At 37.2% G+C, this 26,385-nt stretch overlaps 1 protein-coding gene across 1 annotated transcript in view; it reads left to right on the top strand.

The window, feature by feature from the left end:
• Positions 1-26,385, top strand: part of RYa-R (RYamide receptor) — a 288,646-nt gene that overhangs the window by 228,056 nt on the left and 34,205 nt on the right. The window contains exon 2 of the mRNA XM_090377477.1: positions 14,040-15,373. Within this exon, the coding sequence (XP_090233603.1) occupies positions 14,555-15,373 (819 nt within the window). The 5' untranslated portion in view covers positions 14,040-14,554. The remainder of the gene's footprint in view (positions 1-14,039; positions 15,374-26,385) is intronic.

Below are 26,385 nucleotides of genomic sequence, written 5' to 3'. Positions count from 1 at the left end.
CAGCCGTCACTGCATGAGTTTCTAGTTTCCCACTGTATATTCAGTTTAATATACAGTGAATCCATAAATCACGGTCTTGTGCCGCAGAAAGAACGCGCGTCTATAAGAGACCTTAGCTGCCGCCCACGCACTTTGACGAATAACGACAGAAATGACTTCATGTTCGGCTGTCGTCAGATATGGAGTATTCTGATCCCAATGTCAAACAGCAGACTTTATTCTTCTCTTCCTCCTTCACGCGCATTGGCTAGCGAGGCATCGTCTTCGGCATGCAATGCGAGGACAAACTGTGGTTCAGCGCTAGTAATGGTTTGTTTGTTAACAGTTGAGGTAAACTGTGTTTTGCGTTATATTAACTTGTTTTATGTTCACTCTGTCTCATCGACATAGTTCACGTCGGGGCTGATGAACTGCTTCATTCAGGAGCAAAAGACTAAGGGGTGGTTGGACAGGTAAAGCTAGGTCAACCCATTATGATTCAATAAAAATGATTTTAATACACCATAAAATACTATATAGTATCGGTGTAAATACACCACAGTTAACCTATATATTTGAACTACGTATGTAGCGTAGAGGGCATCATTTTAATTGTATCTCATAATGTGGTTGCCTTCACAACGAGTTAGCTACTATTGCATTACTTCAAATAAATAACGCTTCTCTAGTAGAGCATTTAATTTTCCAAATACTACAAAATACTGTAGATTTGATTGTTGATACGGAACCTGTTCATTTTAAAATGACTCTCAACATTCGTATTGTAATTCGTGATCATGGTGCTATAAGCATTGTCTAAGTTTCTCCCAAGAGTCTACCGCGCAGCCAATATTTGGCTGCAAAAGTCTGCGCGAGCAGTGCACACAAACAACAGAACACGAAGTGGCTGATAACTACAGGGACTCAAATTTATGTCCTTTTGATTTAAAAATTTTAAGTTTTAAACTTTCACCTCTTCTCTCCGTTCATCAAGAACAAAAATCTAAATTGAAATTTTTTTTTTCAGTGTCTGCCACCAAATACATCACTGAAGGCCTGGTTGGCAACATACAAATCGTTTTCCCATGCAACCCATGGACAAAAAGGAGATAGCAACTGTCTGTTGTCTCCAGCGGACCAAGCGACAGCTCATCACTGAGACAAGCGGCGATGAGCGGCAGTATTACTTCATACAATATAAAGTCAGCGGACAACATTTTGTGACATCCTGGAAGGAAGTCACTCTGGCTATGACGAATGGTGTGTGTGTGTGGCGGCGGCGGCGGAATATATGGGCGGAGTGCGTTCAGGGTGTCCAGAAACTTGCCAGAGTCTCCAAAATTCAATTACAGACCGTGAAATCGGAAGATGAGATTGGCTTTGAAGTGGATGTAGCTAACGCTGGAATCGCACATTGCTGAGCCGAAAACGAGGATCTGATTAAGTTAGAGCAACAAAAGATACGAGTGCAAGAAGATGAAATTCAGAAGCTCCAGTAAAACAGAGAACGACAAAAAGCAAGAAGGATAGCTGAGGCTTCAATTCGAGAAATGGATGGCCATTCTAGTTTAAGATGGTTCAAACAAGAAATGAAGCAGAAATTTCAGTCGAGGACCGAAAGATTCATTTTGTGCCGCTATAATGAGATGTATCAAAGGAAGAAGCATCAGTTTCTGTTTAGGCTTCTATCTTTGGATTCTCAAAACGTGGATAATATCTTACGATTAGTACAGAATATGAATAATATATCTTGTATATATTTTTCTGTATGTATGAATACATTATACTCGCATGCACGCATTCGTATTGATTTCTTGTTTAGTATTGAATTTTTTCTGTTTTTGATTTTAATGAATAGTAAAATGAAGCTTAAATTAAATTAACGGGGAAGATGCGTTCCCGTGTTCAAAAATTAAGTGAAAATGTTTGAACACGGGAACGCATCTTCCCTTTGTAACATTAATGCACACATGTAAGCAACACGTCCAATTTTCGCGTTTCAATGTACGTCGCCGATCACGAGAACAAATCGCCAACGTAAATCGAAGATTACCTACACTAAAGTACGTTCTGAGTTTTTGGCCATCTTCGCATGATTGGACAAAACCATGAGAGCAACAGCATTTCAGCACATATTATTATTATCATCTGTTTATTAACCTTAGGTTCACCCCCTGAACAGCCAGTGGACTAGGAGGGTGTACAAATATACATGTATATATTTTAAATACAGCGTACAATTTTATACAAATTTTTAATATTTAAAATAATGACATTGTTTAGAAAATTATATTCACTTAATAGCGGTAACTTTAAAATAAAATTGATATTAAATTAATATTGTAATTACAAATACAGGTTTTCCTACATATTTTTCTGTCATTACAATTTGCTTTGCTTTATATTTTTGCATTAAATTATTTACATTTCTCATATAAGATAGTATGAATCAGAGCCGTAATACTCAATATGTTCTACGTTGATAACAATATTAGTAAATTAATAAGAGGAGTTTACCTCAATATAGTACGTAGAACACTTCCGTATGATAACCCTCCAGAAAGTAAAACGGAAAAAACGAAAAAATCGACAACTTACCGGTACATTAAAGTAAAATATAAATAATTAATTAACGTTAATTCAAATGAACGCAATTGCGTTAATTTGAATTTTAATTGTTTTAAATTGATTTTGAATTGTGTTAAATTGATTATTTAATTATTTATATTTTACTTTAATGTACCGGTAAGTTGTCGATTTTTTCGTTTTTTCCGTTTTAATTTCTGGAGGGTTATCATACGGAAGTGTTCTACGTACTATATTGAGGTAAACTCCTCTTATTAATTTACTAATTTCTCATATAAATAAAGCTCGCATTTTATAGTAATTCTGGTGACTTGGTCAAAATTTCATCGATAATTTGGTTTCTGTATTTCTGTTTTCTCCAAACTTATTTGAAGAAGGTGTTGAAGTGTTGAATCATGTTATACGAGAACATTCCTTTCAGGGAGTCCAGGTTAGTGAGCTTCATCCTAAGTGGACGTTGCCCGCTCTGGTGGTTTCTATTGCTTGCTTTGGGAAGTGAGATAATATCCTCTATCGATGGGGCATCAATCTGACGAGTTAGCAGCTTAGAGAATGTGCACAGATTTTTTTAAGAACAGTGAGCTTCCAGGGGATCATGCATAGATTGACTAGAAGAATAGATTTGAAGATGGTGAATACTTTTAGATGATCTGCAGTAGCACAGTTAATAAGTATGTGCATAAGCACTTTTCCTGTATGAGTGTCGGTATAAGCACCCCTTTGATTTATGAGTATTTGTATAAGCACCACTTTCCTGGATAAGCATCTGTATAAACTAATTTCCTAGATGAGTATCTGTCTTTCAATTACAGTTGAAGTTTAGCGAATTAACATCTTTATTAAAGCAATAATTTACGCATAAATTTTAATCTTTAAAAAAATCTCTTAAGTTCGATTTTTACACCCCTTCCTACAAATTTCTATATATGCTAACAGTTCGTTTCTACGCTGATGTATGTCAAATTTTGCTTTTATGTTTATGTAAATGTAAGGAGCTGGGAGAATATGAATTGCAAATGGTCTGACCCTTGCATCACGATTTATGCTAATACACTAACAATAGCGTGAGGTCCGTCGATTATCCTAATCGATAAATACCCAAAACGTTCAGTTAACCGACGTCTCAACACATACAAAATTTATTTAAGCAGTAAATCATCAGCTTAAAATTTGCTGCGCTATACAACAATTGGGAAACGTTTGAAACCATACTTTAGTAACCTTTAGTGCTACAGGTTTCTGGAATGGACAGTGATGGATCCAACTTTCAATTTCAAATCCTCTAATGAGGATCAAGAACGTTATAGTATGTCTACCATCTATTGGCTGTAAAAGTCTTGATACTTTGGATGGAAGCACTACTTGTTGTAGAAGGGCAAAGCACTACTTCGTTGCCAATCCTTCTTATATGGCAAAACATTGATTTAGTAATTATTAGAAATAATTTAACCTAGAATTAATTTCTGTTTTATTAATGGATTCATCAACACGCAATTAATTCCCGGGGAACTAAATAGATTAATTTTCAAGTAAGCCATATGCAACAGGTTTCCTTCCAAAGGAAAGAAACCTAATTCGCCTATGTGGTCATCCCGTAGTATAAACGGAAAATTTATTTATTTATTAAAATAATATTGGAATTCCAATATTCTTGCTAACAAGTGCAACAATTTAGAAAAACTTCCTTTTTTTATAAACGTTTAAAACAGGAACAGTTTTAAACACATGGAACATAGTTAAACTGCTGCGAATATTTTCTGAACAAATTCGTTGCCTTTGGACTTGATTTCCTTTGATCGCCTCTTCATCGATTCTGCTGTTGTCGTTCACTTATAAAGTATAGAGGATGGTGTGTGACAGGAATTCTTTCATACTCTAGTAAACGCTCCCGGTTGTCGTTATTTCATTTTATTATTTTTTTGACTTCGGCCATTCCATAGAAGCGAGGATGTATTGACTACTAAAGCCCTGCGGCATTCTTCAAACGATCATTTACAATCAGCTCTGTTCAATGTGAAAACCAAGTGACTGGGATGACGAAATCTTCGGGAATGCCAATCACGGTAGGGGAACTTTTATTGACCAAAATTTGGACGTTTCAAGCACACGGGCACGCGTCTGGGTTAGTTTTGAAAGTGAGAGAAGGAATTGATGTATACGATAATAGAATTGTCTTTTGGAGGTCTCCGGAATGTATTATTAAAAAACATGCACGATGACGTCGCCCCAGAAGAAGAGAGGGATCAAAATCCTTTGAATTAACCTATGATGTTGGAGTCAGCATTTCCTATGTCTATATGGAAGACTATAAAAAACATTGAAAATTATGGAATAAACATCTGCTTGCATTGTAAGAAATTTAACTGTAACCAAGAAACATTTAAAAAGTATTCCTTATGGTTCCATGCAATGTATTTATTTCTACAGTATAAGCTCTATATAACGATCCCAGGGCAATGAGAAAAGCGGTCGTTATATCGATTATTCATAAAATAGCATTAGGTTAATGAGAAATTGGCCGGGACCAACCACATAGGACGTTTCAACGTGTGTAACGTTAAAAAGAGTATCACTATAAACAGCTTCGACTGTACGTGAAGCCCCTAGCATTCCTGCTGTAAAGGGTACATTGTATACATCCTTTGGTACACAATAAAGATTATATTTATTAGCGAAAATATCACGTCCCTTACAATATTTTAATTCACCATTCACGATTTAAACACCGGAAGCATATCATGAATTAATACCCTCTTCGGTACGCAATTCAAATTTTCGACGCTGATTTTTATAATTAAAGTTACGGTATTTTGTGTTTTCTTAACCATAAATACATTACGAAATTACTGATTATCGTAATATACAATCTGCTGTTTTACTATCTTCATCTTTATATCCGTATTAGTCATAATTTTAAGTATTGAATACATACTTAAGTGACAATAAATAAGTGGAAATAAATGCAGAATGTCAAAAATAAAATAAAGAATAAAAAGATAGAAAATTAGAAAAAGTCTCAGATCAGATTAACGCCATCAAATAATTGATTAAACATTACATCAGTCTGCAAAATATATACTATAGTATTTATTGAACAGTATACCAAGAGAACCAAAAGGCCACGTGAAATTTAATAAGAATGTAGGTATTCAGAGAAAAAGTATACCTTTTGTGCCATAAGGCCAAATACTTAAGTAACCTAAGTTATTCTTCAGTGTTATACCCTATACTTAAACACATAACCGATACAAAGAGCGATCCTCAAACGCAATAGATTTGAATAATGGTGGCTCTTATGCAGTGAAAAATTATAATAGGAAAGAACCTGGCACTCACATGGCAACACCATACGACTTACAAAGTCACTGTCAAACCAGAATATGTACGGAAAATTAGCTAAAGAGAGCAGGCAGTACGAGTGCTGCGTTAGCCTATCGTCTCACTACTACCATGTAAATAAATTGTAAAATTTCAACTAATAATGATAAAAAGAAAAAGAAACAGAAAATTAGTATGACAATCACGAGCATCGGTGGCTGCATTAATGCATATCCCACCACATGCTGCTTATAATAAACTAAGATAAGGGTAAATAATATGGTAAAATAAAACATATGCTAGTAGCATGGCAAACCAGTAGAGCGAAAAAAAAAAAAAAAAACACATACATAATGAGTGCTAGGTTCTTTTCTATGATAATTATTTGCTGCATAAGGTGAGATAAAATCCTCGTCCTTTATCGGTGAGATATAATACTCATCCAGTTCTGTCTCGAATTCAGCAGAAGATTCACTCTTTCCATGAATATGATATCCGCTTCTGCTGGATTCCTAGCCACATTGGGATTAGCGGAAATGATCTGGCTGATACCACAGCCAAATCAGTAATTCCTACTAATAACTACTGCCTGGCAGTCCCCTATATAGACTATAGGCAAATATACGCGAAAAGATACACTCCCAATGGCAGGATTCATGGAATAGACAGACTACAATAAATTACATCACATAAAGCTTGTATTTGAACCGTGGCAGTCTAATCTGCGTAGGAATCGCAAATAGCAAGTTGTTCTTGCTCGGACTCGCATAGGACACAGTAATCTGACTCAAGTATTTGCTGAGAGCTGATGACCCTCCTATGGGTGTGTACTGTGACACAGCTTTATCTCCCAGACATATACCCTCGTGGATAGCACAGTTGGTAGGATCGCGGTCCTCTGCACACCGGGTGGAAAAGAATTCGAATCCTGTCGATGACGAGAGGAATTTTTATGGGTCTTTTTCACAGCGTAGCTCAGTTAGTCGGTCTCAAGCGAGGGCAGCATGGTTTTTTCTCTGGAAACTCCGGGTTTTTCGTCCACCAAACAGAAAATCGACTTCAGATCAAATGCAATTTACAGACAGTATATACGGAGCAACATGGCCTTAGTCACAAATAGGAAGTTGTTCTTGCTCTGATTCCGATGCTACTAAAAACAATGCTCATATATACAGTACATAGTTATTATAGTAAAAGTATAATAAGTATTATATAGATGCTGAATATGTATCTAAACATAACAGTATACAGTTGGCCTTAAGGCCAAAATAACTTATAAAGACTAAGATAACCTGTGTACGTCTACAATGCCATACCCTGGAAATAAACATAATCAGTGATAATATATATATATAATATATATTATATATATATAAAAAAAAGTTACTTTCAATGTATCTATATATCAAGAATTAGCTACATAATCATTATTGTATTATATATTTATATATTATTACTAATTATATGTTTATTTCCAGGGTATGGCATTGTAAACCTACACAGGCTACATAGCCTTTATAAGTTATTTTGGCCTAATGGCCCGTAGTATACCGTTATGTTTATACACATATTCAGTGTCTATAATAGTACATATTATACTTTTCCTATAATAACTATATTACAGACGGATGTAATGTTCAATATACTATTAATGGCATTAATCTGATCTGGCATTACTTTTACTTTTATCCTTATTTTATATATATATATAAAACAGTATTTATTGAATTGAATACCAAGGGAATCATATGACTAATGAAATTTAATAAGAAATAATTAAAATAATGAAAGTGAGTGCCAACTAATATTTTTTATTAGTAAAAATTATTTATTCAGTGAAAAGGAATGGCTTTTGCCAAATTGAGGCGAATAGGAGGAAGAATAAGGATATCAATAGACCTCAGTTTCCCTCGAATTATTGTAATAGATTTTGAGGTATAAAAATTACAGTCAGAAAGCAAAAACAAAGAAAAAGCATACTATATATATATATATTTTTTTTTTTATGTAAACCCCACACGAGAGTTATTAGAGCTAAGTACTATAGAACCTATAGTACTTAGTACCGTGCTTGGGTTAGAGGTTGAGAAGACGAAAGAATATATTTGTTGACATTGGACTTGAACTTCTGTACACTGTAATTTTCAGGAAATATGTGTGAAGGAAGGTTGTTCCAGAAAACGGCAGTTGAATGAATAAAGGAGGAAGATGAAAAGTTGGTTCTGTCAGTTTGAAGTTGGACAGTAAATGGATGTTGGCTTCGGACTGTTTTGAAAGAAAGAGCGGGAATTATAAAAACCAATTCAGAAAAACAGTGCCCATCGAAGTATCTGTAGAAGAGGCATGCAGCAGAAACAGTACGTCTATCAGACAGCGAGTGAAGAGACTCTGTTAGAGATGAATCATTAATTAACCTAACTGCCCTCTTCTGAATGGAAGCCTGAGAGAGGTTTTGGGGGCACCACCCCAGATGTGGGAATAATATTACATGCCATTGCGAATTTGCGATATATGCAGAGTGAACAGCTGTTTGGAAGAAAAGTAACGCCGAGAGCGAAATAGAAAACCAAGTTTTTTAGATGCAGAAGAAGCAATATTTGTAATGTGCTTGTGCCAAGAGAGATTACAAGAGATTACAAGGCTAATTCCCAAAAGAGATATATCAACTTGCCCAGAAATCGGAGTGTCACCAAAGATAAGCATAGGAGCAGAAGAATCCCTTTTGCGAGATATAAGACAAGACTGAGTTTTAGAAGGATTGAAATGCTAAGTTGTCTTTGCTCCACTGGAGAATTACCTGGAGATCGGCATTTAAAGAATTGGTAACAGATTTTCGAAAAGTTGAAGCTGATTGAGCAGGGCAAGGTTTCTCAAAATGGAAAGTGGAATGCAATGTACTATCATCGGCAGAACTATGGATAGGATTTCCAGTCAATGGAAGAAGGTCATTAATATACAAAAGGAAAAAATTGGGGGAAAGAACTGAACCTTGGGGGACACCGGCATTAGTGGAGAAGTTAGAAGACAGAGAGCCATCTACCATGACCCTCAGTGATGGATAACCAATAACGGAAACAGTTGGAAAACCATAAGATGGAAAATTGTTTACAACACCTTTATACCAAACACGATCGAAAGCCTTTGAGATGTCAAGAGCAACTGCTTGTGTTTCACTGAAATTTTCCATTGAATTTGTTCATAAATGGGTAACGTAACCCAGAACATCACCAGTGGATCGACACTGATGGCATCCATACTGGCGATCGTTGATCAGATGGAAGGTTTCCAGATAGTTTAAGAGTTGGCGGTTAATTGATATCTCCATTACTTTAGAAAGAGTAGAAGTAATTGCAATGGGACGATAATTGGATGAGAGGGATTTGTCACCCTTTTTAGGAACTGGCTGAACATGAGCAAATTTCCAAGTAGAAGGAAAAACATCTTTGGAATAAGAAAGTGCAAAAAGGCGGCAAAGAACAGGAGTAAGTTCAGGAGCACAGGTTTTGAGAACAAATGGAGAAATACCATCGGGACCTCGAGCTTTCTTAGCATCAAGATTCGTCAAAATCATTCTGAAAGCCTTTTGACGGAAGTTCACAGGAGGCATTAAATGGAGCGTGTTGGGGATGGTGGGAAGTGTTTTACCAAGATCATTAATACACGAGTTGAAAGAAAAATGGGATGCTAGCAGGTCAGCTTTATCCTTGGCTGAAGTGACAACAGAACCATTTGGTTTGGGCAGAGGTGGGAGCAGAGATGGCAAAAGTTGCGGCCAATAGCTTTGGCAAGAGACCAGAAAGCTCGGCTACCATTAGGGCAAGAAGCAAGTTTTATATTCTTAGCCTGTTCAAACTCTAGTTCGGACTGATTAATAACTGCTTGATAATTGTTGCGAGCTTTTGTGTAGGCAGAAAATTACCGAGTAACTGCCCATCCCTATAGTGGGGATCCTGGTATTACAGTAGGTAGTGATATTTGAAGTAATTTAGAAGAAATTGTAGAATACCAGATGTACTATATTAGAGAAATCCAATAAAGAATAGAGAAATAACTGATGTACCAGAAGTTTTTAGAATAAGATAAAATAAAATAGTAAGCATAATATTGAACATTAGTTTTTAGAAATAAGGGCAAATCAGCCTTACTGAAATAGATCAAATAGAAAATGAAAATTAGTTTTCTGTAATAATATTAAATAATAAATAGAAAATGAAGAATACCTTCATACTGTAAAAAACGTATGACTCAGTTTGCTGCTTGATATATGATAAAGAAAGACTGCAGCGCCCTCTCACTTTTGGTTATTTTGTGACCAATTAAATAATTAATTAATTAAATAACTGACAATTTTAAAAAAATGTGGGAAAATTAAATATTAATTAAATAACCTACAATGTTAGAAAATAGTAGAAATTGAAAAAAAGGGCAGCATATAACCAAAATAAATAAATAACAGACCTTAGCATAGAATTTTAGAAATAGTGAAAATATAAGATAACGAAAGCAAGATGACAAAGAAATATAGCAGCGTCCTCCTATTTTTGGTTACTTTAAGAACAATTAAATAATTAATTTAACAAATGAAAATGATAGAAAACATCCATAATTGATTAAATAACTGAGAATTGGGGGATAAACTGGGAATTACTGAGAATTGGTGGATAAACTGGACTGAACAAATAACAGAAAATAACAGCCAATTGCATACACAAGAATACCTCGCATAACGCGGTTAATTCGTGCCAAAAAAATACCGCACTAGTCGAAACCGTGCTGATCGAGGTATTATTAATATGTATTTTAATGTAATTCGTTCCGACAATTTGATTATATGGGTCAAGTTGCAAAAATATATAGGTGTTTGTTTACTTTAAATTGACGCACACGAAGTTCTTGCCAAAAAAGAAATTAAAATGAAAAATATGAAAAATACTAGTAAGTACAGTACAAATGATTTTTATTGCAATACGTACATACCAAAAGAATATAAGTGAAGTATGTACTGTATTTTTATTTTGAAAAATAACTGATCAGCTTAGTTTGCACAGTTCGGAGTCATGCTTCTTGCAAAGTTAATTACTTCTGCATCCAGTTCACCAAACCTAGTCAACATAATAGCTCCCACCAACAGAGAAAACTCAAGAAACCAACAATTCAAATCCAAACTCTCCAGACTAAAACAAATGGACAGGATGTTCCCCAATGCATCCCTTCACTTCATAAATTATCACAACATTGATTGTAAGAGGTTGCTCAACTCTGAAGCCTACAGGAGTCTCATTTCCAAACAAATTATGAGAAATACAAACAACTGCCTGCCTACAACCCAATAACTACATCCGAGAGCCAAATGTGATGTTCTGCAATATATATTTTTGAGCATTATAATTCATATTCGTTGCTAATGTATATATAGAATATCCTATGTATTTTTTATATACTGTATATATATATATTTGTCTCCTTTGTACTGAATTTATGCCCCTAGCTTAGTGCTGTGATGGGCTTGCTGTAGTTGCAATAAATGAAAAATTTATTTATTTATTTATTTTTATCTGCATACATCTCTTTATAACATCGAATGTCATTTTGCAACGCCTGCCTTACTTTCATACCTCGTTCGATGTTTGGATCTAGAAGAACACTCGGCGCCATTACATTTCTTCTTTCCTCTCATATTTGCGTATAAAGGTGTAACGTTTTAAAAAAAAACAATCTTTAATAAAAATACACAGCGAAAAATATTTGTACAGCTTACGCACATTCAACGACCTCACCTTGTATCCCTTGAATCCTCACATTGAATGCTAGCAGAGTCCGTACGTAATGGAGTTTCGACAACAGTCAGAATGGCATTGAATCCATAACGCATTGGCCTACGTGCTGGCATTATAATACATACATACATATCAAATGTATTGGTGCGTAACGCGGTTAATTTTTTTTTTCAATTTGTAAACCGCGCTGTTCGAAACCGCGCTATGCGAGGTATTCCTGTAATTGTCGAAAATTGTCGAAAAAAGTTTGCAAAATTGCAGAAACCTGAAGTGTTAAAAATTACAGAAAACAACTGCAAATGGCTGTTATTTTAACAAACTTTGTAAGAAATTAGTTGGTACCGTAATATGAGTGAATAACGTTAAATATTAACAATTCAATAATTAATTACTGCCCCTCGAACAAATATAGGTACAACCTTTGTAAGCTATAATGTAATACGCCCCAAGAAAAGTGCCTATTATATACATATGTACAAGCTCTCAGAATGACTTTAGCGAGAACAGAGAGAAAAAAATATGATTGTCATTTATTTTTTTTATGTACTTCACTATAACTATTTTAGGGTTAATACTTCTGTGCCATTTATTAATTGCAATAATTATAGCCCTGTTTAGATATTTTGATATGAACTTTTCTGGGAATTCATACCTAATCAGCTTGGCTTTTAATTATTTTAGTGATTCTTTAATACTTTTGATGTTATTACTTATTTTCATTAATTTAAAACTCTGATATAATTATGTTACTATGAATTCTTTTTGAGATATCGCAATGCCAGTGCGTTAAGCTAATAGCTTCAAAGTTAGTCTTTACGTTTGTCATATACTTTGGTATACCATTTTTTTTCTCTATTTTATATATATCTATAGCTGGATATGATGCAGCTGTAATACTATCTTTATTGGTACATTAGTGTACATTATAAAACACATCTGGCATTCTATAATTTCTTCTAATATCACTATCTACTGTAATACCGGGATCCCTACTATAGGGGCGGGCAGTTACGCGGTAAATCCGAAGTATCTATATAATATGCTTTGCCTTTGCTTTCTGCTCGCTGACTATAATTTTTATATCTCAAAATATATAAGAGTAATTCGAGGGAAATTGACCGCATTCCTTTTCACCACAAATAATTTTCACTCATAAAAAATTATTAGTTGGCACTCACTTTCATTATTTTTGATTCACTGCTATCTGTCTGGCTAGAGGTTATTCTGCTAGTTTGCTGATAAATTTAGTATAGATTGCATCTATAATATTAGAGTATTGGAATTTATAATTTTAGAATATTTGAACCTAGACAAAAAGCAAACAGAAACATATAGTCTAAGCCAATTACAGATAGCTCTCGTCACGTTCCATTCAATATATCCTTTTATCAGTAATTTGCTTCATTATTATATTATTTTATTGAATTTCATTATAATTTATATGTTTAATTATAGGGTATAACAATGAAGACCAACTAAGGTTACCTAACATACTTGGTCTTATGGTTCTTGAAGTATAATTTTACTCCGAATATGATTATCATATGATTTCCTTGGTATTCAGTTCAATAAATACTGTAATTTATGTTTTTCGGACTGATGTAATGTTTAATAATTAATAATTAATGCATTAATCTGATCTGATACTCCCTTTCTATTTCGCTAATTCTATAGTTTTTCTGCATTTTTTATCATATATATATACGTTACGGACAATACGTTGGTTTAATCAGTTTGAGGAAACTGGCATTGGCCATCTTAGAGTAAGATTCTTACTGACACTGACTGAGGCGGTGCGCATAGGAGTCATTCTGCGCACACTGACGGCGCAGCCAAGGTCATTGTTGAGGTGTCAAATAAAATTTAGTGAGTTACCACACTGTTTGCTGCTACGATCACAGCAATCGATGAAATATTTCAGAAGATAATTAAAAGGGAAATCACGGACACCTTTTTCGATGAACCTGTATGTTTAATATTGGTTTAGTGCGAGCTAATTATTGGTTGTATTGAAAGAGCATTGGTGTCTTACTTTTAAGCACTCGATAACCTAGGACCTCTGTTTTCTATAATGTGCAAATAACTTGATGGTAATCGTAAATTGCCAAAAACTCCAGCATTTCGGTTGTAGAGATTATACATGCGCAGACCTCAGATGCACAGAGGACTGCAGGATGGATAAGTGATGGTTGTGGATTCCTCAGAGATTGTTGACGGTCCTCCTATTCTACTTATTTTCTAAGATGAAAAGAATGACGGTGACCAGTATTTGGAGTCTGATGTTTATTTATTATTATTACTCTATTTAGTTTACTTTGTTGTTTTATTGAACATGATCATAATTTTGAATGCGTAAAGGCACGTTATTTTTCCTTACAGGAGGAGGCAACTAGGACTTCTCAGATTATTTAGGATGAGAGCAGTGCTTTTCACCTCTAGTTCATTCACAATCGACGACTTCGGGAACATCCTCACCTCTGATAGTCAGCACGATCAACAGAATTATAGCCACATCCCTCTACTAATTAAGATGCTCCGATGAAACTAAGCTACTGACGTCAGCATTTCTCTAATGAGACATCGCCTAGGAAATTTACCTTAAATGGAAAATTCCGTGGAAGCAGACGGACAGTCTAAACAACCTCAAGCGAATGAGTAAACTTAAACACCGGGATCAGAGTTTTGTAACTCCGGGAGAAAGTGATACAGTTGCCATAGAAACAGATAAACGAGTCATCATTTGACTAGCTGGACAGCCGCTCTTCCGACGTCATGTCCGCGCGGAAACATCCGCCATCCGCAAGACAACTGAATGCGGGAGAGTTTCGTTCCGGGGATTCTGGAATTTCCAGTAAACGCTTAGAATAGTGACCTTCATTCTTTGCGTTACCTGAATGATCCACGGTATCCAACAGACCACCGAAGGCAGCTCTATAATGGGTGCACTGAACAAGACGCGATCCCCAGAATGGGAGAGGCCGATGCACCCGTTGGTCGAAGAAACCTTCAATGTGACCCTCAGTGAGACAGAAGGGGTTCCGAAGAGTGTTGAGGCGCTCATGTACATCATGTACATAGCCATCTCCGTCACAGCAGTTGGCGGAAACGGCATCGTCTGCTACATCGTGATGGCCTATCAGCGTATGCGCACTGTGACTAACTTCTTCATCGTGAATCTGGCCGTCGGCGACATCATGATGGCCTGCCTTTGCATCCCTTTCGGGTTCGTGTCGAACTTGCTGCTGCAGTACTGGCCCTTCGGAGCTGTCATGTGTGTACTGGTGACGTACGCCCAGGCCGTATCGGTGTTTATCAGCGCCTATACCCTAATTGCCATCAGCATCGACCGCTACATCGCCATTCTGTATCCCTTGAGGCCCCGCATGACAAAACTGCAAGCCAAGCTCATCATTGTACTGGTGTGGGTGGTGGCCCTGCTCACTCCCTTACCCACCGCCATCGTGTCGAAGCTGGGGCAGCCTCTCGACTGGCTGCAGTTGAACATTACCGATCGGTACGCCTGCATGGAAGTATGGGACACCAACACACAGAGGTATTACTACAGCATGGCCCTGATGATCTTGCAGTATTTCTTTCCTCTGATTGTCCTCATCTACACCTACACACGCATTGCCATCGTTGTCTGGGGAAAGAGAACACCAGGAGAGGCTGAAGATGCACGAGATCAACGGATGGCCGCATCTAAACGAAAGGTAAGAGTTAATAATTTTTGAATATTCTTAGATTCAGACTTGAACTTTATGTGCCTCATTACTCAGTTGCTCGCTAACGATAGCCTTGTCCTTAAGGTGGAGACCTCTCTCAGAGACTGTTTACATTCAGGAGTTTGTTATTCTTTTTATGCATTTAACTTTAATTTTATTAGAATTAAATCTCTCACCCTCTCATGTGAATCAAAAAAAAAAAAAAAAAAACTACTAGAACATTCTGGAACGATATATCAGGGAAAACCAATACAGAAAATTTTGAGTATACTGAAGGAGGAATGGAAATTTTCATGTTCTTGTTATCAGGAACTGGTCGAAAGCCTTCCACAAAGAACCACTGCTGTTATTCAGGTCAAAGTTAGGTCCACACGTTCTTCATTCCTTCAGGAAACATCCTCAATAGCCCTTGCTGTAGCACAGTGATCATTATCACCGTCCTCCCACACTGGACGAAAAAAAACTTTAGTTCAAATCCCGCTAATGACTCGAGGAATTTTAACAGAACATGCGAGGGTTGCACGATTTTTTTTTTTCTCTCCCGGAAATTCGGGTTTTTCGTGCAGCAAGCAAAAACCAACAAAGAATACACGCAGTTAAAGATACAATATATTGTTGACCCCTCACAGCCTTACTTGTTTTGACTCTTAACACACACACATACACACAGGTTCTGGTTACATCACTTGCCACTCGTTTGAAGAGATTGAATTTGTGTTCCGCCGAAGTCTGGAGGATTTTTATAAATTCCTTTTCAGTGGTGCTATTGTTAGGTAAGCTCATGTGGAGGGAGTACGGTTTATCCCCGTGAGCTATTCGGAGTTTTTTAAGCCTATATAACACGCAATCGGTACATAAGCGCGCGCACTCTTGTTCATAATAAATTGCAAACCGTTTGAATTGGCATGCTGTGTATGCCAGTTCGAAAAAACCGAAAACTCCCAACCAATTTTAACAATAATCCGATTTATTAAACATCATAGGTGTCCGAGCGCTTTTTTTAAGAGTGAAAAATCTATAAAATACTTTTTGAAAACATACGATATATACTGATGATATAAAAATGAATTATATTTTTAAAACTTTCCTCTTTCATATTTGTATCGAGCGAGTTTGATTTCCCAAACCAAAAATATTAGTGACACAAAGTAAAAGGATCTGGATATTTCCTTTGATAGTTGTATCGGTCTCATAAAGATTATACTGCTCTCTGTAAAAAAATTCGTTCATCTTTGTTATCTATCTTTGTGGATGCATTCTTTTTGTTATCTTTGTGGATGCATTGTTTTTGTTAATAGCCAAAATGGATTCTCTATTTTTGTTATTAGCATTTTCTGTTAGGAGAATCAAAACTAAATATAAATCAACCTTTCTTCTCCTCTTTACCATCAGGCGTATTTGTTTTTCGATTCACTAATTCACGTGTTCTAAGACGTCGCCACATCGCCACATCGACGGGCTCTGAGAATAATCATTCTCAGAGCCCGTCGTTCTATTTTTATTGGGAAGTTCGATCTATATTATTAAACTTTAAATTTGTTATTTTTTAGATTGTTATACTTGCTGTTGTAATAGTTTATGGAATAATATCTCCCTCAATTCGGGCCTGGAAAAATTGTGCAAGGCTCAAGATGTAGAATTTTTCTCGGCCTGGTCTGTATTTGTTAACAGGAGAGACTGCTTCTACACGGATGGGATACACTTAAATAGAAAGGGTGCAAGAATATTTGCTGATGCTATCGAGGCAGTGTTAGGTGGGTCGGAAAACTGCTAACTTGGGGGGGGGAATACAAAGAACTAATAAATTAACAGTAGCCACTGGCAGAAGTGAAAGTGATTCTTGCACTGCTTCTATTGGAATGAGCAGCAGCCTGTAAAATAAGATGCAGGATATTTCAGAGACTGCTGGTAGTCATTCCGTTACAAGTAAACACATGGGTTGTGGTAGGGTGGCTAAGAGGAAGAGCAGGTGCATGTATATTTGCGTGTACACCAATGCTAGGAGTTTGGTAAATAAATTTGATGAATTTGAGGTATTTCTCAAAACATCAAAGGCAGATATTGTTGGGATATCAGAGCCGTTGTGTCACACAGATATAAGGAATTCTGAACTGGAATTTTTGGGGAGTACAATGTGCACAGGAAGGACAGATAGAATAGGAAGGGAGGAGGGGTTATGCTATTACTTAAGAAACACACAAAATCTAAGGAAGTGAAGCCAGTCGACATCGCTGGACAGTGCAGTGTCGAGTACGTTTGGTGTGACATAAGCATTGGGAGATCAAAATTGAGAGTAGGAGTGTGCTATAGGCCTAATGACTCTGATGAGTATAATAAGACACTGTACAGTCTTATAGAGTGGGCCAGTAAATCAGAGAGTCTTATAATGGTGGATTTTAATTTCCCAGATGTTGAGTGGAATTTGTGGGTTGGTCACTCACACACTAGCAAGGGTTTTGTGGATTTATTGGATGATTGTTTTCTACATCAGCATGTTCGGGAGGCAACTAAAGGGAGTAATACTCTTGATCTGATTATCAGCAGTGATTCTTAATGCATCAAGAATCTGCAGATAAAGGAACCACTAGGTGGCAGTGAACACAGTGTGCTGAAGGGGGATTTACTCAAAGTGGTAACTACCATCAGGAGTAAAGGGAAGGGTTTTTGCTTTCGCAAGGGCGACTACGGTGGTCTGAGACAGTATTTAAATTCTATACAGTGGGAACCAACTGATGATGTTACCAACAGCAAATTCAAAATGGGAAGCATTCAAAGAATTTATCTTGGAAGCTACTAGGCTTTACATACCAACTCAGAAATGTTGTTCAAGGTTAAGGCCTAAATGGATGTCAGATGAACTAATGAGACATATGGCAGAGAAGAAAAATGCATGGGATACATATAAATTAATGGGTGACATGGAAGCCTATGATAGCTATAAGCTGGTGTGTAACCAAGTCACAAAGGAGGTTAAACAGGCAAAGGCAGGTTTTCAGAAATCCTTGGCAAAGGATGCAAAGAAAAACAGCAAAGAGTTCTTTACCTATGTAAACTCTAGAAGGAAAGGGATGAATCAGATTGGTCCACTGGATATTGATGGTTCAACTATTGATAATCCTGCTCAGGTGGCTAACAAACTAAATGAGTATTTTGCATCTACATTCACACAGAGAAGTTATTTAAGGAGGGGAATTCATTCCAGAGGTGAAGTAAACTCTGACAGCGAACTAGATGATTTTGTGATAACTGAGAGGAAAGTGGAGGAGAAACTGTTGAAGATAAACATAAAAAAGGCACCCGGGGTGGATGGAATCTATCCAGTTATATTAAAGGAGGCAGAAAAGGAAGTTAGCAAACCCTTACCCATAATTATGAGAGAGCTTCTTTGGACTCAGGGGAGGTACCCATGGACTCGAGATGTGCAAATGTGACCCCAATTCACAAAAGAGGATCAAAGGGCGACACAAGTAATTATAGACCTGTTAGTTTAACGTCTGTTCCAGTAAAATTAATGGAGGCACTGGTTAAAGAAGCACTGCGGGATCATCTCGGACACAGCATGGGTTTGTTAAGGAGAAGTCTTGTCTGACCAATTTGATTGGATACTAGGTTGTGGTAACAAAGGAATTGGATGCAGGGAATACTTTGATATTATATATTTGGATCTTAGAAAGGCTTTCGATGCTGTTGAACATGGAAGACTGCTGCACAAATTGGAGCAGTGTGGCATTGGAGGCAAATTGCTGCTATGGATAAAGGGTTGATTGAAAGAGAGAAGCCAGAGAGTGGTAATCAATGGCGCTGCTCTTCGTGGACTAATGTTCAGTGTTGGCTCCATTGTTGTTTTCTGTATTTATAAACTATATTGATGATGGTATATCAAGCTTAATGTCCAATTTGCAGCCGATACAAAGGTTGGCAGAGTTGTTAAGGACACTACTGACAGTACGTTGCTACAACAGGATCTAGAAAAGTTGAGCAGATGGGCCGAGAGCTGTCAAATGAATTTTAACGTTGCAAATGTAAAGTACTACATATGGGAAGCAGTAACCCCAGAGCAACGTATCAATTCTGTGGTACTACACTGACAGTGGTAGAGAATGAAAAGGACCTGGGGGTTGTTGTGCAGGCAGATATGAAATTATCTGAGCAGTGCAGACGGTCTGCAAGAGTAGCTTATGGTGTCTTGTCAATGATATACAGTAATTTTTCTAGCAGAGATAAGGAGATGATTAGCCCCTTGTATAAGGCAATGGTCAGGCCACAAAACGTAAGCCTTTCTTACGAAGAAAGGCTTAAGTTTTGTAAATATCAGTGTCTGGAGACTAGGCACCTGCAGGGTGATCTGATTGAGGTGTATAAAGTCTTGAATGGTTTGAGCATGCTCAAGGCCGATGGAATTCTACCTGTTGCTCAGAATAATCACCTGAGAGGACATAAATTCAGATTGAGGAAAGATAGATGTAGGATAAATGTGAGGAAATTTGCCTCTAGCCAGCGGGTAGTTGGTTGGTGGAACAGACTTCCATCCCTTGTTGTGGAAGTCGATAGCCTAAATAAATTTAAGGTTCAGCTGGATAGGTATATCGAATGAACGGAGGGATGAAATGGGAGTGGTTTTTTTTTTCTTTTGGCCGGTGCTGTATTAGCTTTCTTTTTTGCATCATATGCCTCCACTAATGCTAAGAACAGAACCAGCCAAAAGAAAAAAAAAAAAACCCATTCCCATTTCACCCCCCCCTCTCTCTCTCTCTCTCTCTCTCTCTCTCTCTCTCTCTCTCTCTCTCTCTCTCTCTCTCTCTCTCAGAAGGTATTTGGAAGGAAAATACCACAGCCGTGACCTACGAGAAGTGGTAGCAGCAGAAAAACTGATAACCTGGTCGTAAGTCGTGAAATAATGTTAACATTAATGGATCCTTAGGTTGAAAAGAAGGTGGAAAGATTCTACAGTGGAGCCTCATTTTATTACCATTGTCCACAATAACTTAGAGGTGTTTACTATCCACGTGACTACTGTCCCAAAACTGGGTGATTTCTGGCCCATTTATTCACATCTGGATTCCCTACCCGTATTCTGCCAGCATCACCTAGATACAGTAAAACTCGAACGTTCTCTCCACAACGCACGTTGACGTCCTCAAGTGGAAATGGTCAGAAACCAAGCTGCATATGCAACTTTGTTGACAACGTGTCACACCCGTTGGAGAAGCCATCGTAACTTGGCATCAAGTTTGTTTTATTTCGCTCAAAGGTTCGTGTGTTGCGATTTCCAGAAATGAGGAATAAAAAAAATTCTATTACTACAATTCCGAGGAAGTACGGTGCTTTGCTCCGCCCATATATTTCTCGGCGAGTAAAACTAAATTAAATCACATGCATGGAATTGAAACCATAATATTATGAATAAATACAGTTTTATACATATTTCCTTATAATAGCGACCTTATATTTTAAAACAACCGATAATGCTTTATTCGCTTCATTCCGTTTTCAAGTAATATTTTAACTTTAAAATGTAACTAAATAAAATATTGCGCACACTATAAACAACACACACATGCTAGGAAAATTATAATAACTATTACTTAATAAAATTTATGAATGGAGTTTTCAGGCCAGTTCGCACATATTTGCATAAGCAACCCAGGGGCTCACATCAGGTGAGGCGCCTCCGTAGCCAGGTGGGCAGGAGCAGCAGTGCGTAGCACACGCTTCCTGATTAGACCGAGGGTCGAGCCCGTGACCACCAAATACGGAGGATGCGGAAAGGTCAGGGAATGACCACCGCATATCCCGGAGCAATATGGCCTTAGTTGCTAATGCTCCTAAAAACCAAATAACAAACAAACATCTAGTGAGTATGGCCTTGGCACACCTAGGGTCCTGAGCTGAATATCATCATTCTTCTTCGTGGTGATTCCTCTCTCTCTCTCTCTCTCTCTCTCTCTCTCTCTTTACAAACAAACATCTAGTGAGTATGGCCTTGGCACACCTAGGGTCCTGAGCTGAATATCATCATTCTTCTTCGTGGTGATTCCTCTCTCTCTCTCTCTCTCTTTTGGCTGGTGCAGCATAAGCCTCAAGCTTCCTTGCACCATATAGCTAATAATAATAAGCGCCTATTGTGTTCACCAAGTCTCTCCATCCATCCGTCCGTCTGCATGTAATAACTTGACCCCCAGTGTAAAGATTTTCATGATATTTTATGTTTCCGTGTTTTAGAATTTTACATTTGGGCCTTTTGTACATGTCAACTAGAAACCTCATCACTATGAGGTGTGCTATGATGGTCATAAAAATGCTAACAGGTAGCATAAATGTCCTAAATATTTGGGATAGATGTGAGTGGCACGTCCCTCCGCAGCCTCTGAAATCGAGTCCCCAAATCTTTCTAAAACGGAACCAGCTGCACATGTGTGATCGATCCTTACCAGCCTCAAGCACTTCCATGCTTACAAGCACTCCAAAAAATGGAAATTGATCTACAGAAACTGGTGACAGACAAGAAACGCAGACAACTCCTCACAAAGTGGATCTCCCATAAACAGCGTCTATGGAACTACAACTCCACTCACAAATGCCTTGAATGTGAATAAGAACTGTCAGTAACGTACGGACATCAAGGTAAACTAATTGAGTGAACTCGTCCGAACTGAGTTCTACGTAATTTTGTTCTGCGTTCATAATTGTATATAATGTTCGTATATCTAAGTAGTGTCCTCTCACCATCATTATAACCCTGCCATGAGGAGAGAGAGAACAATTTGTAATAAGTATTCATACATTGAATAATCTATGTATTAAGTTATGTAGCTATATCAATTAATACTAGTCATTTCACCATCAAAGTGTAAAGCACCTGGCCCTGCTGCCGTTGTGAGTATATACTAGCCACACATTGTAACAAGTATCATGGACACTTACTAATAATAAAGATTATTTATTTATGATAAGCAAAGCACATATGAAGCTTGGATTCATTAAACGTTTCGCCTCTCCCCTTAACAACTCCAATCGGACTAAAACACTGTTTATATTACTGGCTGTACCCACACTTGAATATGCTAGGTCTTTCTGGATAATCAATATTCACATACTCGTAGTTTAACAGACAAATTATTAAAAGATACAGTTTCGAATACTAAAATATTTTCTAGGTCAAGATGGAATTCAGCACCACAGCAACATGTATCGTACATACAAAGTATAAAATCAAACCTATATGTATTAGAAGGCAATCTCAAGGATTAAAATTGATGAAAAAACTTTAAATTCTACCTTACTAAAAGATATTTATATAAACGTGCCCACAAGAATCGCCTTAATCCAACCATATTCAGAACAGGCTATGGAAGAAAAGCCCACTTAAGTCTTTATTAGTGTTAGTGGATAAATACAAACTCGATCCATTTACCAAATCCTGTCTCTATCACAGCTAAAAAATATTTATATAGGCCCACCTTTTTTATGTATATGTTGAATATAGAACTGTATTTCAATTGTCGCTATTTTATATTCTTTATTTCTTAATTATTTTCGGTGAAAATTAATTTTAATATACGTAGTTTTCAGACAGTGGCAATAAAAAAAAAGTCTCCTGGTGTTTTTTCCGTAACCTTAAAAATTACAATACTTGATCTGCTTTGGCTACTTCATTTTGTAACTTTCTTGCTAATAGTCAGACACAGCTCTGAACATTACAAATGTCTGCGGGCACCTCCGTAGCCAGGTGGGAAGGAGCAGCAGTGCGTAGCACACGCTTCTTGATTAGACCGGGGTTCGAGCCCGTCACCACCAAATACGGAGGATGCGGAAAGGTCAAGGAATGACCACCGCACATCCCGGAGCAATATGGCCTGAGTTGCTAATGCTCCTAAAAACCAAACAACAACAACAAATGTCTGCGATGCACTGTACAAAAAACTGTCATGCTATGGCCACGGGAAGATGGATTCATCTGCCCGCGTATTCCACTAGTGAGAATATTTAGAACTTCCATTCAAATATATACAGATGGATCCAAGACTGGTAGTAAAGTTGGTAATGTTGTAGTATTACCAAATGTCACCATCTCCAGACAGCTCCCGTCAGAATGCAGTACTTATACCTCAGAATTATATGGTATTGTTCTAGCCTTAGACAATATAAAAGAAGACTCGTATACCAAATCCATCATATATACGGACTCGTTAAGTGCTGTTAATGCTCTACAGTGTAAACTCTTCCCTAGTCATCCTCTTGTACAGAACATTTGGGCACAGTTACTAGAACTTCATGGACAGCTCGTAATATTTTGTTGGATCCCTGGACACGTTCGAATCCCAGGAAACGAGCAGGCAGATTTAGCTGCTAAATGTGCTACAAATGTGATACCACCTAATTTCAGGACTCCTTATATTGAGCATAAATCCATTATCAAACAGACGTATAAAGAACAGTGGACACGCATGTGGCAAGATCAAGCAAATAATAAACTTCTTGAAATCAAGAGAGAACCCAAACAGTGGGAATCCAGTCTGAGACGAAACAGAAAGGAAGAACCCATCCTAGTCAGATTACGCATTGGTCATACATTCCTCACTCATAGCTACATACTAGCAAACGATGATCCTCCACAATGCATAACTGCTTATGCTCATTAACAGTAAAACATACCATCGTAGAACGTCCGCTATATCTGAAAGAACGGAAAACTGCTTTCTTCTCTCATTTTCGTAACTGCAACCAGTTATCAGTACAGTGTGTTCTAGGAGATCGCGAGGACATGGTTGACATTTCTCTCTTTTTAAAATTGATAAATAAATATCACAATATATGAACCATATCACTTGTAAGACAAACGAAGATATTAGACAGTAATTAGTGAATTATAGCCTAAGTTGCTGATGCACCAACAAATCTAACAACATACATACATACATACATACATACATACTAGGTGTACGGAGGATAGTGATCATAACCAATGTGATACCTGCGTATAGCTAAATGCATTGTGAGAGAGAGAGAGAGAGAGAGAGAGAGAGAGAGAGAGAGAGAGAGAGAGAGAGAGAGAGAGAGAGAGAGAGTGTTATAAGATGCGTTCTGTAACGCATTAGAGTAGAAGTGTGAGCCACTGTTCTTATCCTCGCTCATCCGCATGTTACGGAACTTCGAATTTTTAACTCAAAATCGTAACTTCAAACTACATCAACGCTGTGTAGTATATACTGCTCTACAGACACCTACCGATTTATATCCCAACACCCTCATATTTACAAATAACCTTTATTTATAGGAAAACTAATAATGTGCTCTAAAACCTTTAGTCATTATGACAGCCTCTAGTTTCTGTGGAATACTGTCCACCTGTTTTTAGGCGCCTTTAATATATATGCATAACCGCCTATTGTCTTAGCCTGTCCGTCCGTCCGTCCGCATGTAACAACTCGACTCCTAGTGGAGAGCTTTTTTATGAAATTTTACATTTGGTTCACACAGAAATATTTTGCGAAATATAAAATTTCATTAAAATCGGATAAATAGAAATCCAGCAATTAATATATATTTTTTTTCATACAAATTGTATGAAAAAAAAAAAGAAATTCGTAGATTAAATGTGTTATCAAATTTTAATCGGTATTGTTAGCTTTAGACAGTCCGTGCAGGCTGCACATGGTATAGTTTATGTAAAACTCGTGCATGTGGTGTCGCCATTAAAGAGATATTGAGAAAAGGGACTTAAAAAACATACACAGAAAAAATAAATATTATACAGTATAGTTGTAATTAAACTGAACGGCTTAAACTGATTAACAAATGTCTGCTAAATGGTGTCTTCCCGCGTCTGTGGAAAACGGCCCTGGTGAAGCTCTTCAAAAAGCCGAACAAGCCACCTGCATATCCAAAATCTTTCCGTCCTAGTTTCGTTCTTCCAAACTTAGGTAAGCTATTTGAGTTTCTGATCGGCAAATTTCGTTCTCTCCTAATATCTACACGTCTTTTCTCATCATTGGGCACGGCTCCACCAAACCGAACTTGTTCAGTTGGGCTTAGAAAATAATGACACTTGCCTTTCAGCAGCGAGAAGACTGGGCGCACGCTTTATCATAAAATTACAGATTTATTTCATGATCAGGAATCATTTTCAACTCACCAATTCGGATTTATCAAGGGAAAATGTTGTGAGGACGCCTTATTAAAACTAAAGAAACATGTTAAGAACTTGGATTCGAATTACCATTTAGTTATCTTTATTGATTTTGAATGCGAGTTCGATTCCATGTGGTGGGAAAACGTATTAGAAGCTATGAGTGCTGCTAAGTGTTCGTTACAGCTTTATCAGGTCATCCGGAATTACTTCAGAGACATGTTTATCCAAGTATCATCTAAAAATCAGACAATTAATAGATATATCTCTCTCTCTCTGTCTCTCTCTCTTTCTCTCTCTCTCTCTATCTCCTCTCTCTCTCTCTCTCTCTCTCTCTCTCGCGTGGATGCCGTCAAGGATTTGTCCTGGCACCACTGTTTTGGAACATTGTTTTAAATAGATGGCTTATCAGGAAATTTGAGTTTACTCTCCCAATTGCCTAAGCAGCCGACTTGGTTCTTATTGTTTCTGGATATTCAAGAACTCAGCTTGAAACCAGAACGTCTACAGTCCTTCTGAACCTAATTGCTTAGACTAAACAAAACAAGCTTACTATATCTCAGGCGAAAACCAAGATAATGTCATATAACCATCTGTTTAATCTGGCCCGCCCTCCTAGTATTAAGATTGATAGCAAACAAATACCCTACGCCGTATCTTGAAATATCTTGGTTTAGTTTTAGATGACCGACAAGACTTCACCCTACACATCAACAAACTTCTCGAGAAGGTCAAGAAATTTACTATGGCTATAGTAAGAATTTCGAAATCTGACTTGGGTTTTGGCAGGAAGATGCTCTTGCTCTACTACAAAGCTGTGTTTCTTCCAATTGTCGCTTATGGTTGTCCTCTGTGGTTTGAGCGTGCTAAA

The sequence above is a fragment of the Mastigoproctus giganteus genome, chromosome 7, assembly GCF_048544385.1.
Source record: "Mastigoproctus giganteus isolate SK-2022 chromosome 7, ASM4854438v1, whole genome shotgun sequence".
Taxonomy (NCBI): Eukaryota; Metazoa; Arthropoda; class Arachnida; order Uropygi; family Thelyphonidae; genus Mastigoproctus; species Mastigoproctus giganteus.
Note: the sequence above shows the minus strand (reverse complement) of the source record. Positions and strands in the feature narration are given on the sequence as shown.